We start from the raw sequence: 15,627 nt of genomic DNA, 5'->3' as shown, positions 1-15,627 counted from the left end.
ACTCAAAACCGCAACAATATATACAGTGCATTCAGAAAGTATTCAGACCCCTTCACTTTTTTGACATTTTGTTATGTTGCAGCCTTATGCTGAAATAGTTGAAATTCATTTTTTCCCTCATCAATCTACACTCAATACCCCATAATGACAAAGAGAAAACAGGATTTTAGAAAGATTTGCAAATTTATTAAAAAGGAAAAACTGAAATATCACATTGACATAAGTATTCATACCCTTTGCTATGACACTTGAAATTTAGCTCAGGTGCCTCCCATTTCTCTTGATCATCTTTGAGATGTTTCGACACCTTGATTGGAGTCCACCTGTGGTAAATTCAATTGATTGGGCATGATTTGGAAAGGCACACACCTGTCTATATAAGGTCTCACAACTGACAATGCATATCAGAGCAAAAACCAAGCCATGAGGTCGAAGGAACTGCCTGCAGAGCTCAGAGACAGGATTGTGTCGAGGCACAGATCTGGGGAAGCCTACAAAAACATTTCTGCTGCATTGAAGGTTCCCAAGAGCACAGTGGCCTCAATAATTCTTAAATGGAAGAAGTTTGGAACAACCAGAACTCTTCCTCGAGCTGGCCGCCCGGCCAAACTGAGCAATCGGGAGAGAAGGGCCTTGGTAATACAGGTGACCAAGAACCCGATGGTCACTCTGGATGAGCTCCAGAGATCCTGTGTGGAGATGGGAGAAACTTCCAGAAGGACAACCATCACTGCAACACTCCACCGATCTTGGCTTTATGGCAGAGTGGCCAGACGGAAGCTTCTCCTCAGTGAAAGACACATGAAAGCCCGCTTGGAGTTTGTAAAAAAGCACCTAAAGGACTCTCAGACTGTGAGAAACAAGATTCTGTGATCTGATGAAACCAAGATTGAACTGTTTGGCTTCCATCTAGCCACAAAGTTTGGACCACGTTTCGCCCGACAAAATAATTTATGTCTGCAGCTATTTATAAGCGGCACACTCCTTGCAACACAAATTATGTACAAATCTGTTACATAATGTTTTTTTTAAAAATTGTTTTGTTATTAACTCGAGCAAGCAGCGCACCACTATCTCGTATCACCACCATCCCCATTCTTTTCTACCTCAATGAACCTTCCAAACCCAACCCAATCCTCTTTCTTCTTGGTTACTGCATTTCTATTTTCTTGTTTTCATTCCCTTGCTCCACGTGTCCAACTACGGCCCCACTATAAATACTGTTACGTGCTCCTCCCCGACCCCCTTGGTCACGGTGTACCTCCGAGCCCCGAGAGGAGTCACGGCAGAAAAATGAGTTATTCTGTATGTCAAAGATCAATGGAGAAGCCACCCCAATTGTTACTCACAAACAAATATTGTATTAAGATCACACAAGAGTAACAGTACAACAATAATAGTATTCAATAGTACAATCAATATCCTATCCTATGATGGTACCATCAGTTTTGTAATATATAACTCACTGCGCTCCAAGTGAGTGAACGAAGAACATTCCCAATGTCTCTTATTCCCGGCTCTAAGCCAAAGTTGATGTGCTCCAGCGATCGCCAGAACGATGTCCACTCAAGACCAGAATCCCGTGCGGATGGCAAGTACAGTCACACAGCCGAAGCTGAACAAAGGCGTCCTCAAGGTGACTGGGAAAGCCAAAGGCGCCCTCCAGGAGACTGAGAGATCACCCCCTCGGGTATTGACGTTCCACCGCTCCCAGTCGGCGACACGCAGACTTTGCACTCAAAAGCCACGTCACACACACACACACACACCTCAGATCGACGTCTGAAGGCGGTGAAAATGGTCGAAAAGAGACGAAACCGCGAGCGAAGCACAAGTCCTGCGCGAGTCAAAATGGCCGACGGCCCGGTCTCGTGGCGCAATGGTACGACAATGATTCTCTCCTGAATCGATCACAAAACCTGACACGCAGGTTAATCTGTCACAGCGCTAACCACTCTGTCGTAGGAATCCCTTTCCTGGGAAACCCGAAAGTTCGCTAGTGACTGTTGTTCGCCAACGTTCGCTCCAGACCGCAAATAGCTCGGCTCCTTCTTGTCCGACTCTCTCGATCCGCCCTTTTTTCTCTTCTTCCTCTTCGTCGTCCGGTTCCGGTTTCCTGTTTCTTTTAACATCAACTTTTTTACCTTTTGAAAACAGTTCATGGACAATAAACCTTTTGAAAACAATAATAGTACATGGAATCAGAAATATTTACAGTGGATGCAAACCACCACAACGGAAGTGACGAATCCGTAACAATACATAGACAGCCATTTTTATTTTTTACCCTCTGTCACCACATCCTTCCATGAGCCTCGATCTTGTACAGAAAACAAAACAAGTGACATCATCCAGCTTGTGTGCAGTGAAACGCTCTGAGCTTTGCACCAATTGTGCATCTCCTCTTTTTCTCTTCAAAATCAAGTCGAATTTTATTATTTTAAAGGTGCGGCTTGTGCTTGGTGTTTTCCTTTTTGACTTGCTCGTTATTGTGTCTAAAAATAGAAACCGTTACAAATGAAACTGCCAACAGATGCTGGGATCTTGCTGTGCCGTCTAGAGACACGTACATACGGGAAAAGTAATTTGATTTTGATTCTGAGTTTAAGCTCACATTCTAGGTGATGGTGTACTTGTGTGACGTCTCGGTGACATCAAATACCCGCTGTGTTTGCAGGATATACGAATACAAAAATTGTTGAACATACATGGGGCCCTGGTGTTGGGCTAGTGGCTAGGGTGCCGGCTTAGGATCCTAGGATCCTGGGTTCGAATCCCGGTCGATCGCTGAATTAACGCCAGGGGGGTTGACTCAGCCTGTCATCCTTCCGAGGTCGGCTAATTGAGTACCAGTTCACTGGTAATTAATTCCCTGTTTGTCGTTAAAGGCGGCAAAAAGGGTTGGCGTCAGGAAGGGCATCCGGCCGTAAAACATTGCTTCAAAAAGGGGACCAAAAAACAACAACAACCACGGTTCCCAAAAAAGGCCAACCCCCGCTTTGTGGGGGAAAATGGCCTCTAAAGGTGGTTTTATACATGGGGCGATAATGAGGCTTTGAAGCCTAATTGCAGGTCAGCTGTGATCTGTATCTATTCGATGTCAGCTGTGATCTGTATCTATTCGATGGATGTTCATGACACAGTTGTTTACCTCAGCTCGATTTAGATGCCTCAAAACATGTAGATTTAACTTTAGTTTTGTGTCGATTTAACAGGATGTACGAGTCATCGGAAAAGCTTTCGATTTGCAGCCTTTAATGATCTCTGCCACCGAAGGTGGACGGAGGTTATGTTTCCACCCCTGTCTGTCTGTCTATTTGTCTGTGAGCAGGATATCTCAAAAAGTTGTGGACAGATTCAGACGAAATTTGATGCACAGGTTGGGTCACGATGGCAAGAATGAATTTTATTAGATTTTGGTGACTATCCGGATCCGGATCCGGGAATTTTTTAAAGTGATTCTTCTTCATTGAGAGATGGGGCCAAAATGATATCCAGCATGATATTTCAAAGTTGTGGACGACTTATGACTAAATAAGCCGATTCAATTTTGCTTAAAGTCTGGATCCATATCTGGCATATCCATGGGATACAAAACGTAAACTGTTCAGCCTGGTGGAGGTATGCGACCCACCAACTGCCGTTCCAGTTTGAATTATATCACTATTGCTTTTGGTTTTCTTCGATTTTGGTGATTATAATGTCCTAGGATACATAGCCAGGATTATGTGAAGTTTTCAAATGCATTCTCAACCTTGCATTTACAACTGTTTGAATCATCGAAGCAGATCTCAACCATGCGATGGTTCATTCCTTCGTACCGAGTTGAACGGTCGGCGGGGATAGTTTTGACCTCTTCTTTATCGTGTTCATATTCGTATTCCAGGCAAAGGACAACGGGGTCAAAATCGTACCCAATCAGGTACCAAGGGGAGCCGCTCGCGGAACACCTTGAGGACCAATGTGCCTCATTCAGTGCAGCACCCTGAGCTCACCATGTACAACACCAAGAAAACAGGTTCGGAGTGTATGCTTTTGATCTTGTCGTGCAGTCATCCTTGTTCTTTCCTTTTCTTTCATTTCCTAAAGGCACAGGATGTTCAACCGTTTATCTGTGGAAATACGACTCATGTAGATGTTCTAGCATTATCCGTGAAGGCCACCCTGTCTTGTTTTTGTAGATCCGTGTTTGACTTTGAAAACCACATTATATTTTGCAGCCAATCAGTGACACACGAAGGAAAGAAAGACAGCTGCCGCTGCAGAAATTGCTTTTTGCATTTCCTGCTTTATGGCACATTATATATTATATATATATATATATATATATTTAAGTTTAAGGATGTAAGTGAACAATTTGTTAATCAGATATAGTACGGCTCAGTTTTTTTTTTCAATCTGATTTGAGCTGGTAAGATAGTATGCGGACTTGCCTTTGAGCAGTCTGGCCTGGATTTCCATGCAGGGCAAGGCATCAATGTGCGTATCGTCCATCAGAGGGACCTTAAGCCAAGAGGACCTGTCTACCAGCACTGGTTTGTCCTCGACTTGAAGGATCCCACAGGAAGTTTTCATAAAAGGCAGGCGAGTCATCACTGGCACCCTGAACAAATTTTAAATTCCTTCCACCCTCAATCGAAGGTCAGGGCTGGCCAGCCGCTTCATGAAGTCTTGCGCTAAAAACTTTCCCTGGCTGACTCCACAAGGTGCGAATAATTGGACCCATGGAAGTAGTGTAGTTGTGGTGTTAAATTGTTTCCCTTTAACTATCCCAATTGCCGTTTTTAAAAAAAAATAAAAGGTCATTTTGTACGAGTGGCTACTCCAAATTACTGCTTGGTCATCTTCCCCGAAGGTATTGTGAATAATTGTGAGTGCTTCTGTGACTCGCAATTGCAGGATCACTTAAATACCTTTATGCCAAAGTTGAGCATCCCCTTTTTGAAGAAGTGATCGTTCTTCATCACGTCGACAGGATACTAATAATGGTTTGCATTTGTTTTGCAGGAAGCAGCATAGAGAAGTCTGTGAAGGATTTGCAAAGATGCACGGTGTCACTGAACAGATATCGCATGCTCGTCAAACAGGAAATTGATGTTTCTATAAAGAAGATAAAAGTGTCGTTTTATGACGTTCAACAAAGGTCAGATATGCATTTTACAATTTATTTATTTTCTGCCAGATGTGATTCTTACCTGACCACATATTATGAAGCAAGCTCTATTTAAGTCTTGTACATGAGCTTGTACTTGCATTACATTGTTGAAGGAATGTTAAAACGTGTAGGATTTGAACACTAGGTCACTGGCATCCCACACTGATGCCAAGCAAGTGACCCATCCAGTTTGGCTTTAGCAAAGCCAGCAGCAATATTGCTCAAACATTATTGCACAGAGGACATTATTTTAAAAATATCTGAAAAAGGAATGACTATAATTAGGTAGATTCAACGGACTTGTTGGAAAGGTGGCATCCTATGACGGTGCCACGTTGAAAGTCACTGAGCTCTTCAGTACAGCCCATTCTACTGCCAATGTTTGTCTATGGAGATTGCATGGCTGTGTGCTTGATTATATATACCTGTCAGCAATGGGTGTGGCTGAAACAGCCGAATCCACTAATTAGAAGGGGTGTCCGCATACTTTTGGTCATGTAGTGTACATCTAAATGGGCTTTCGACGCGTCACGCAGTCCATGCTAAACTAAAACATCTGACCTTTCGAAAGTATTTCATCCCCACGCCACACAAATGTAACATGTTTTCACCCCAGTCTGTTTGTATGAAGGATATCTCCAAAAGTTGGGACATATTTAGATGAAATTTGGTGGATATTTTGGGTGTGTGACAAGGATTAATTGATTAGATTTTGGTGAAGATCCAGATCTGGATCCGGATGCTATAATTTCTTTAGTGATTCTTCAGCATTGAAAGACAGGGCCAAAAACTATATATAGCACAATATCTGAGTTGGGGACGGATTTGGCCAAAACTTGGTGGACTCGTTGAGTGTATGACAAGGATTAATTGATTCAATTTTGGTGCAGATCTGAATTAGGATCTGATAATGTTTTAAGTGATTCTTTGACATTGAGCGTTTGGGCTAAAAACAACACATAGCACAACATCTCAAAACGTTATGGACAGATTTGGATGAAACTTGGCGGATAGGTTGGTTGTGTGACAAGGATGAATTAATTTTGGTGTACGTCCAAATCTGGATCCGGATATGAATTTTTTTTTTTATTTCAAAGTGATTCTTCACCATTGTGAGATGGGGCCCAAAACATTATGTAGCATGATATCTCAAAAAGTTGTGGCCGTTGTGACAAAACTTGGTGGATGAGTTGGTTAGGTGACAAGAAGTCGATTAAATTTTGGTTCAGGTCCGAATCCAGATCCAGCCTATTGATGGGATACCAAACGTAAACTAATGAGCCTGGTGTGGGTATGTGCGCTACCGAGTGCCGTTCCAGTTACCCTCGCCCGAGGAGAGGGCATTGTATTCGAGTCCGTTTTTTACTTGCCGGAAAAGATTCCGGCAAGTATGTTGATCGTTTGGTTTGTCTGTCTGTTTGTCTGTCTGTGCGCAGCACTACGTCTACACCGTTGCACATAGAATTGCCAAACTTCACACACATATTTGTCTTGCCATGGAATAGACTGTGCCCAATTTGTAACTCTCTCGGCCCAAGGCCTCCATTATGACGTCATAATTTGATAATTCGACAAGTACAAAACTTCATCCAATCAAGATGCAATTTCTTGAGCGCCACGTCGGCATAAATTGGTGGAGAAAAAAAAAATGAGGACGTCGTCAGTCACGTGGTTCGGCCGCCATCTTGGAAAAACCGAAAAACTTTGCACCTCTATATCTCTGAAAGTGATGAATGGAAAAAATTAAGACATGGCTCATTGTAAAGAACTCTCCATGGGGAATAAAATACGTTATTGATGATGTCATAGGTGCCTCCATTATGACATCATAATTCGACAAGTACAAAACTTCATCCGATCAAGATGAAATTTATTGAGCATCATCAAGGAATAAATTAGTTTAGAAAACAAATAATGATGACGTCATAGGTGACGTGGTTCGGCCGCCATATTTGTCCAAAATGGCCGATAAAAAAGTACATTCCGGCAAGTCCTCGGTCTCTGACCGATTTTTCATCTGTGTCTGTTTGTTCGCAGTACTACGTCTACACCGTTGCACGTAGAATCGCCATACTTTACACACATATTTGTCTTGCCCTGGAATAGACTGCCCAATTTTTAACTCTCTCGGCCCAAGGCCTCCATTATGACGTCATAATTCGACAGGTACAAAACTTCATCCGATCAAGATGAAATTTCTTGAGCATCATCAAAGAATAAATTAGTTTAGAAAACAAATAATGATGACGTCATCAACACGTGGTTCGGCCGCCATATTTGTCCAAAATGGCCGATAAAAAAGGACATTGCAGCAAGTCCTCGGTCTCTGACCGATTTTTCATTTGTCTGTCTGTTTGCACAGAATAAATATGATTTTTCTCTGCAACAGTTGGGTCTGATTGACAGGAAATTTTCACCATAGGTGCGCCTCCTCATGTAGAAAAATTTTATGATAATTACAACATTATAGGTCACGTGGTATGAGCGCCATCTTGGAAAAACTGAAAAACTTTTCACCTCTATTTGCACCTCTCCGAAAGCGCTACATCGAAACTAGAGCAATGCGACTGTGTCGCCAATATGCCTCTGCTTAGTCCCACAATGGGTAGAAGCCCTCGTTGACTGTCCTAAAAATAAATAAGTTTGATTTAAATCCCTTCAGCTGTTTTCAAGTATCACATTTTCACCAGCCATGACAGGTTTCACATCGATTGGTGAAGCGGTTTCAGAGAAGGGATTATTTTTTTCGGCTTTCAATCTAATATGGCCGCCAGACCACATGATGTATGACCTTAAAAAAATGTACACTCTGCATATGTATGGGTAGATCACGTTTGTGAAGTTTCATGTTAATCAGATAAGGCTTGTTTTTCTATCCAAGATGGCTGCCATACTACATATTGGCGACAACGACGTCATCATTTTCAAAGTATATGCAACAATGGTGTTAGATGATATTTGTAAAATTTCGCATCAATAGGGTAAGCTGTTTCAGATATAATTAGTTAATATTTTCCTTCAATCCAATATGTCTGCCACACCATGTGACCAATGATGTTTTCGTGATCTTTTAATCGCCATGCCAAGTCAATGACACACGTAATGTTTCGAGTCAATCAATTTGGTGGTTTGGGAGAAGATGTTTTTTTTAAACGTTTTAGGTGAAATCCAATATGGCTGCCAAACCATGTGACTCATGACATAAATTTAATATTTCAATACAAATGGGTCATAGATCATGTGCATGCAATTTCAGATTTTTAGGATAAGGAATTCGATAAAAATATTTTGTCTGGTATACCACTTCACCTATGTCATCATTATCATGCTTTTATTCCCCATTGGGAGTACCTTACAACATGCCAAGTTTCAAATCTTTCTATTCAGCGGTTTCTGAGAAATAATTTTTTTATTATTTGCATTTAATCCAAGAGGGCTGCCATACCACGTGACTTATGACGTCACAATTATCACAAAAACATTCTGCGTAGGTGTCACTCATACCCTGAATGTTTCGTCTCAATCGGACATGTGGTTGCTGAGAAAAACGAAGTGTAGCTCGTACGGACGGACAACCCGAAAACATAATGCCTCCTGCCACTTTCGGGGGAGGAGGCATAAAAATTGAGACATGGTTCATGGTAAAGAACTCTCCATGGGGAATAACATATTTTAATGATGATACATCGTAATTTATTGCTCTTTATTGTTATCTCTGCCACCAAAGGTGGATGGAGGTTATGTTTTCAACCCTGTCTGTTTGTTTGTCCGTGTGTCTGTGAACAAGATATCTCAAAACGTTGTGGATCGATTCGGACGAAAGATGGCGGAGAGGTAGTGTATGCGGCAAGGCCAAAATTATTAGATTTTGGTGAAGATCGGGATTCGAATCCGGCTAGTATAAATTTTTAAGTGATTCTTCACCATTGAGTGATGACTCAGACTTCACCTTCACCAAGGACTAATTTATTCGATTTTGGTGAAAATCTGAATATGGATTCCGATACGAGAGTTATTTAATTTCAAGTGATTCTTCACCATTGGGAGATAGGGCTAAAAACGATATATAGCAAGATATCTCAAAAGTTGTGGACGGATTTGGACGAAGCTTTGTGGAGAGGTTGTGTGTGTGATAAGGAAGAATCGATTCAATTTTGGTGAAGATTTGAATATGAATTCGGATACGAGAATTATTTAATTTTAAGTGATTCTTCACCATTGAGACATCGGGCGAAAAGCGATATAATACATAGTTTAAAGAGTTGTGGACGAGTTATGACAAAACTTGGTGGATGAGTTAGTTAGGTGACAAGAATAAGCCGATCCAAAACAAAGAAAAATACCCCTCCCCCCCCCCCCCCATCATCTCGTTCATCTCCATTTTCCCTCTCTCATTCATATCTTCATCCGTCACGCTTTCATCTTTCTTTCTTTTTCATCTTTGTTCATCTCTTTCTTCTACTTCATTCGTTGTTTTTCCTTTCCTCTCATTCACCTCTTCCTTCAGTCCACCTTATCTGCTATCCATTGTATGCAAAGCTTGCGTTGTCATGTGTTCTGTTTTCAAAAGGTGTTGCTTGTGTGGATATAAAGGTGTAATGGGTGGAGTAACCTATCTATGCTCTTCCTGTTGTATTATCCTTCTATTAAAAAAGCAGCAGTCGGCACAAATAAACAATCACATGGAGATAATGGGCTGCATAAAAATAAACTCTTGGTAGTGACTGGTATCGCACGAACACAGACATGCAACGTCAAAATGTATAATAGCTGGCTAGAATAAGAAGACCGCTCCTTTTGCATCTTCAGGTGCATGGGACTACCGAAGTGGTTTCCTTGACTATTGGGCACAATCCTTGATGGATCGCCACTCAGACACAGCAAGAGCTAGAACTTGCAAAAATAGGATTAAATAGAGATGAGCATACTTGTGTCGGGGACAATATCACATGTTACACTTGAAGCCATGCTTGGGAGAAATCACATATGAGATCCCAAGGTAGGCCCATATGTCATAAACAGTCCCCTATAGTCCACATATAATCTGATAGCTAGAAAAATAACAAAAATCGGACATGCAATGGGATACATCATTCATGCGTAAAGACCAATTTAAGCACATTTTATTAGCTAAAGAGCATCGAGGCCTGGTTAGTCCAGGCGGCTTGGGTCCGTGAGTCTATGTGGGATGCAATAAGCAGAAATGCCTCCACATGTCTTTCAGTTTAGTGTTAAACAACACTATTGATTGTTTAAAAAGTTAATCATACATTGGACAGAATTGAATAGTTTGTGATTATAATAATTTATGCGCCCTGGGAAATGCCACAAGCTATCTATACACTTCAACACAGCGTTTGTCCAAGGTGGGACTATTAAGTCACTACAACCGTTGTCGTATGACTTTTAGCAAGTTTGATTGAATGACACCAAATTGAGTCAGACACATCACGTGCAGACAGAGATTATTTTTTTTTGTATACAGGATCAAGGCTCGTGAAAGAGCTAACATTTATTACACAAAAAATCAAACAGACACACAAAGCATATAATAAGGGGAGCGGTAGACAAGATGGGGAGAGAAGGGGAAGCACACAAACACAACATTTGAGAGCAGGTACATCAGGAGATCTGTGGGAGGGAGAGGGCTTGGGGGAGGAGGTGTGGGAAGGGGGGAGGGGTGGGAAAAGTACAAAAGACAAGGACACTGCAAGGACTTCCAGGAAGGAAGTTGGTATTTCAAAAAAGTGGATTTGGGGTGTTTTAACGGGGGTAGAATAGATCAAGGTTTTGGATGGGGGAAGATAAGAGATGGTGGTGAACGGCTGTTTTAAAGACCTGGAGGAAGGAGTGGGATTGAAGAGAGTGAGGGCGTTTGTTCCAGAGGCGGGAGTAAAGAGGAATGAAGGAGAATAGTGAGTCTTGATTTTGGCAGTTTAACCATAAGAGGGTTGCAGGCAGATCTTGTGCGACCTGTAGGAATATTTGGGGGACAGAGCACAGAGAGAGCTGGGGGAGCAAGGCCAGAGAGGAGTCGGTAGAAGACAGAAAGACCACCAACCTGCCTGCGGTGAGTAAGTGAAAGGCCCTCAGAGTTAGCTTAATCGCAGAAGATTCCAATGATTCTGAAAGCTTTGGTTTCAACGGTGTGAAGACTAGCTAGGTGTGAGGCAGGAGCACCAGCCCAGAGGGGGAAACATTATTCCATTGAGCTGCGGATGAAAGTCTTGTATGTGGTGAGGAGCTCAGGTGTGCCAAGGAAGGACTTTGCACGACGGAGGATGCTCAGTCGGCGACTGGCTTTGGAGGCCAGATTTGAGTATTGGTAGATAGACACCAAATTGCATATTTTAGTACAAGCCATTGTGTACCTGCGCCTCAGTCAAACTCTTACCCTACCTTAAGAAAGGCAGTGGTAAACCACATAGTGAATTCCCTGCCAGTAAATGCAGTGCCTATAGTCTCGCCTATGAGTATGGTAATTGGATGGATAAATAAGTGTTGAAGAGCAGGAATTTAATGCTTTTATACAAGACATTCATGTTTCCTAATCATAAGTTGAATCAATTTACTCAAGCATAAGCTACCAATACTTGATACATTGTACTGCCATAAGTTTTGGGACAGCACAACCACTGCAAAGCAAGGACTGGTGTTGGCTTAATGGTTAAGGCGGCTGGCTTAAGATCTTAGTGTCTTGAGTTTGAGCCCTTTGTCATGCCGTTGTAATAACACCAGATGGGTCGATTCAACCCGTCATCCTCCGCGGTCGGCAAAATGAGTACCAGCTGACTGTGGTATTAATAAGCCATTCCAGTGTCTTGCGTTGAAGTCCAGGATTGTACTCCTTAACCAAATGAAGCTGCCACGGAAGCCTTATGTGCCTCACGGCATGAAAGGAATGGTTATTATTTTAAACTGAAAAGCAACATTTTTGTAACTAGCAACGGTACCCGCCCTACCCACCCTACGGGCGGGACTTCAATTGGGAGGCCCAAATGAAAAGGCAAAATGTCAGAAATTGAAGGCTTTTTTTTATTTTAAACGATTCATATAAACATCCGTTGAATCATATCACACACAAATCATCAAAATCTAAACAGTACATGGTGCCCATTTTGAAAAAAGATTGAATTCTGCAAAACGGAAGCACGTCTTTCTCTCTTACATGTCTTTCTCACGTCACGTCTTTTCTCAGTCTTACGTTTGTGTGAAGAGTGCGGGCCGAATCTGTAACACGGAAGCGGCCGCTACATCCGTTTCTCAGTTGCTTTGCATACGCTACCATGTTACTTCGGAGCCGCACGTTTATAAATGGAAGAGTTCGTCAGGAGTCGATCTACTCTCTCCTGGTTCATAGAATTTCAACAAAAGCCACATCACTGTTCATATCGGTAAATATTATTCCATCGTGTTTGGAAAAACTGGAAAATTGGAAAAACAGTAAAGCCTATTTTACTCCAGGGGGTCCTAGGATTACGCACCCAAAATATCGTTGCAATCGGTTCAGCCGTTTTTGCGGTACCTTTGAACGGACAGACGGACATTTGGTGAATTATAGTAAGATGGTGTGCAGCAGCTATTGAAACTCAGAGGTGTGTACTTTTATATCCAAAGAACACCATTCACAAGAAACCTGCAAACTATCTGGTCAATTTGTTTAAGCTGCTGCCCAGACAGCAAGCACCTGGATAGCAAGCAATATAACCCAGTATCAAGGAATCTCCTACGAAGACCCGACCTCACATTACCCACAGTCCAGGCAGAAATAAACGTAGATTCAAACTCAGGTATGCATACTACTTGGCTATCCTGCCAGCCTCCACTTTTCCAGGCCCCACTTTGAGTCAAAGGGTGGGGTGGGGATAAGAGAATCTTAATTAACCTCATGCTACCAAACCTTTTTGTTAGCTTACTTTGAAATTACTTGTGAAAAACCTGTCCTTACAGATGGGTTCATTCTCCCACTTTTATGATGTATTTCTATTATTGGCTTCCACCAGGTGGCACTATACGATACATATTTACGAGGTCTGATCAAAAGGTTCCAGGACTAAATTTATTCTTACAAAACTAAAGGACAACACAGTTAATCAAATGTATGTCCTTCAAAGTCGTTTCCCCCTGATTGAACATAATGATTCCAGTGGCCCTGCCATGTTTTTAAGCATCCCTGGTACTCTTTTTATCTTGCCAAAACGAAGTTTTTGCAAGATGTATCAGTCAGCTTGTATGTTTGTTTGTTTGTTTTTTATCTTGCCAAAACGAAGTTTTTGCAAGATGTATTAGTCAGCTTGTATGTTTGTTTTTTTGTTTGTTTTTTTGTTTTTTTGTTTTTTTGTTTGTGGTTAATCATTTTTTTTCCACGTTTAGATCACTCTGTAGACCACAGTTATTATTGGAAACTCCTGTAACTTCGCATATCAGAGTCCTATAGAGATACCCTTCAGCACACAAAATTTTGAAGGTCAAGGTCAAAGGTCAAGGTCACTTTGTGGTCAATCATGGAGGTGGACGAAACCCTTATTTTTTGAGTAACTTTGATCGGATCGTCTCCAAACTTCATGGGAATCTAGTATATGGTCCGGCGCTCAGCTGATTAGTTTTTGGTGGCGATCGGCCTTGACCTTCATGGTTAGCGCTGGAGGTCGAAAATTATTGACCCCAAGGTCAAATGTTGAAACCCTTATTTTTTGAGTAACTTTGATCGGATCGTCTCCAAACTTCATGGGAATCTAGTATATGGTCCGGCGCTCAGCTGATTAGTTTTTGGTGGCGATCGGCCTTGACCTTCATGGTTAGCGCTGGAGGTCGAAAATTATTGACCCCAAGGTCAAATGTTGAAATCGTAGGTACCATATCTTCGCATATCTTCGCATGTAACTTCGCATATCAGAGTCCTATAGAGATACCCTTCAGCACACAAAATTTTGAAGGTCAAGGTCAAAGGTCAAGGTCACTTTGTGGTCAATCATGGAGGTCGACGAAACCCTTATTTTTTGAGTAACTTTGATCGGATCGTCTCCAAACTTCATGGGAATCTAGTATATGGTCCGGCGCTCAGCTGATTAGTTTTTGGTGGCGATCGGCCTTGACCTTCATGGTTAGCGCTGGAGGTCGAAAATTATTGACCCCAAGGTCAAATGTTGAAACCCTTATTTTTTGAGTAACTTTGATCGGATCGTCTCCAAACTTCATGGGAATCTAGTATATGGTCCGGCGCTCAGCTGATTAGTTTTTGGTGGCGATCGGCCTTGACCTTCATGGTTAGCGCTGGAGGTCGAAAATTATTGACCCCAAGGTCAAATGTTGAAATCGTAGGTACCATATCTTCGCATATCTTCGCATGTAACTTCGCATATCAGAGTCCTATAGAGATACCCTTCAGCACACAAAATTTTGAAGGTCAAGGTCACTTTGTGGTCAATCATGGAGGTCGACGAAACCCTTATTTTTTGAGTAACTTTGATCGGATCGTCTCCAAACTTCATGGGAATCTAGTATATGGTCCGGCGCTCGGCTGATTAGTTTTTGGTGGCGATCGGCCTTGACCTTCATGGTTAGCGCTGGAGGTCGAAAATTATTGACCCCAAGGTCAAATGTTGAAATCGTTATTTTTTGAGTAACTTTGATCGGATCGTCTCCAAACTTCATGGGAATCTAGTATATGGTCCGGCGCTCAGCTGATTAGTTTTTGGTGGCGATCGGCCTTGACCTTCATGGTTAGCGCTGGAGGTCGAAAATTATTGACCCCAAGGTCAAATGTTGAAATCGTTATTTTTTGAGTAACTTTGATCGGATCGTCTCCAAACTTCATGGGAATCTAGTATATGGTCCGGCGCTCAGCTGATTAGTTTTTGGTGGCGATCGGCCTTGACCTTCATGGTTAGCGCTGGAGGTCGAAAATTATTGACCCCAAGGTCAAATTTTGAAATCGTAGGTACCATATCGAGTAATACCTCATATGAATGCCCTTGATGAGTGCTTCCCAGATCTGTAAACAGTTTGACGCTATGACGTCATTTGATGACGTCATGACGAAAAAACGGAATTTTCATGAAAAAATTATTTCCTCAGTTCTCATCAAAATCTTTCAATATCTCGTGGGCAGACATTCCTCAAAGAGTCGCTTCTAGTGGATAGCAGTTCTGTTCACCTCAGTGTGACCTGAAGCAAGTCACTCATGTTCACATTTTGGCAAGATACGGTTCACCCTCGTGGTGACATAGGTTTATTTGTTTGTTTTTTTGTTTTTTTGTTTGTGGTTAATCATTTTTTTTCACGTTTAGATCACTCTGTAGACCACAGTTATTATTGGAAACTCCTGTAACTTCGCATATCAGAGTCCTATAGAGATACCCTTCAGCACACAAAATTTTGAAGGTCAAGGTCAAAGGTCAAGGTCACTTTGTGGTCAATCATGGAGGTCGACGAAACCCTTATTTTTTGAGTAACTTTGATCGGATCGTCTC

General features: G+C 41.9%; 1 protein-coding gene across 4 annotated transcripts in view; it reads left to right on the top strand.

Moving 5' to 3' along the window:
• The window catches only part of SPATS2 (spermatogenesis associated serine rich 2), an 86,461-nt gene that overhangs the window by 60,891 nt on the left and 9,943 nt on the right, over nt 1–15,627 (top strand). For all 4 annotated transcript variants that reach the window (XM_078769433.1, XM_078769452.1, XM_078769440.1 and 1 more), the window contains 2 exons: nt 3,887–4,018; nt 5,008–5,143. In XM_078769433.1, coding sequence (XP_078625559.1) covers nt 3,887–4,018; nt 5,008–5,143 — 268 coding nt within the window. The remainder of the gene's footprint in view (nt 1–3,886; nt 4,019–5,007; nt 5,144–15,627) is intronic.

The sequence above is a fragment of the Myxine glutinosa genome, chromosome 1 (assembly GCF_964187855.1).
Source record: "Myxine glutinosa chromosome 1, kmMyxGlut1.1, whole genome shotgun sequence".
In the NCBI taxonomy this organism is placed as follows: Eukaryota; Metazoa; Chordata; class Myxini; order Myxiniformes; family Myxinidae; genus Myxine; species Myxine glutinosa.
The sequence above is the reverse complement of the archived record's forward strand: the minus strand, read 5'-3'. Positions and strand labels throughout refer to the sequence as shown.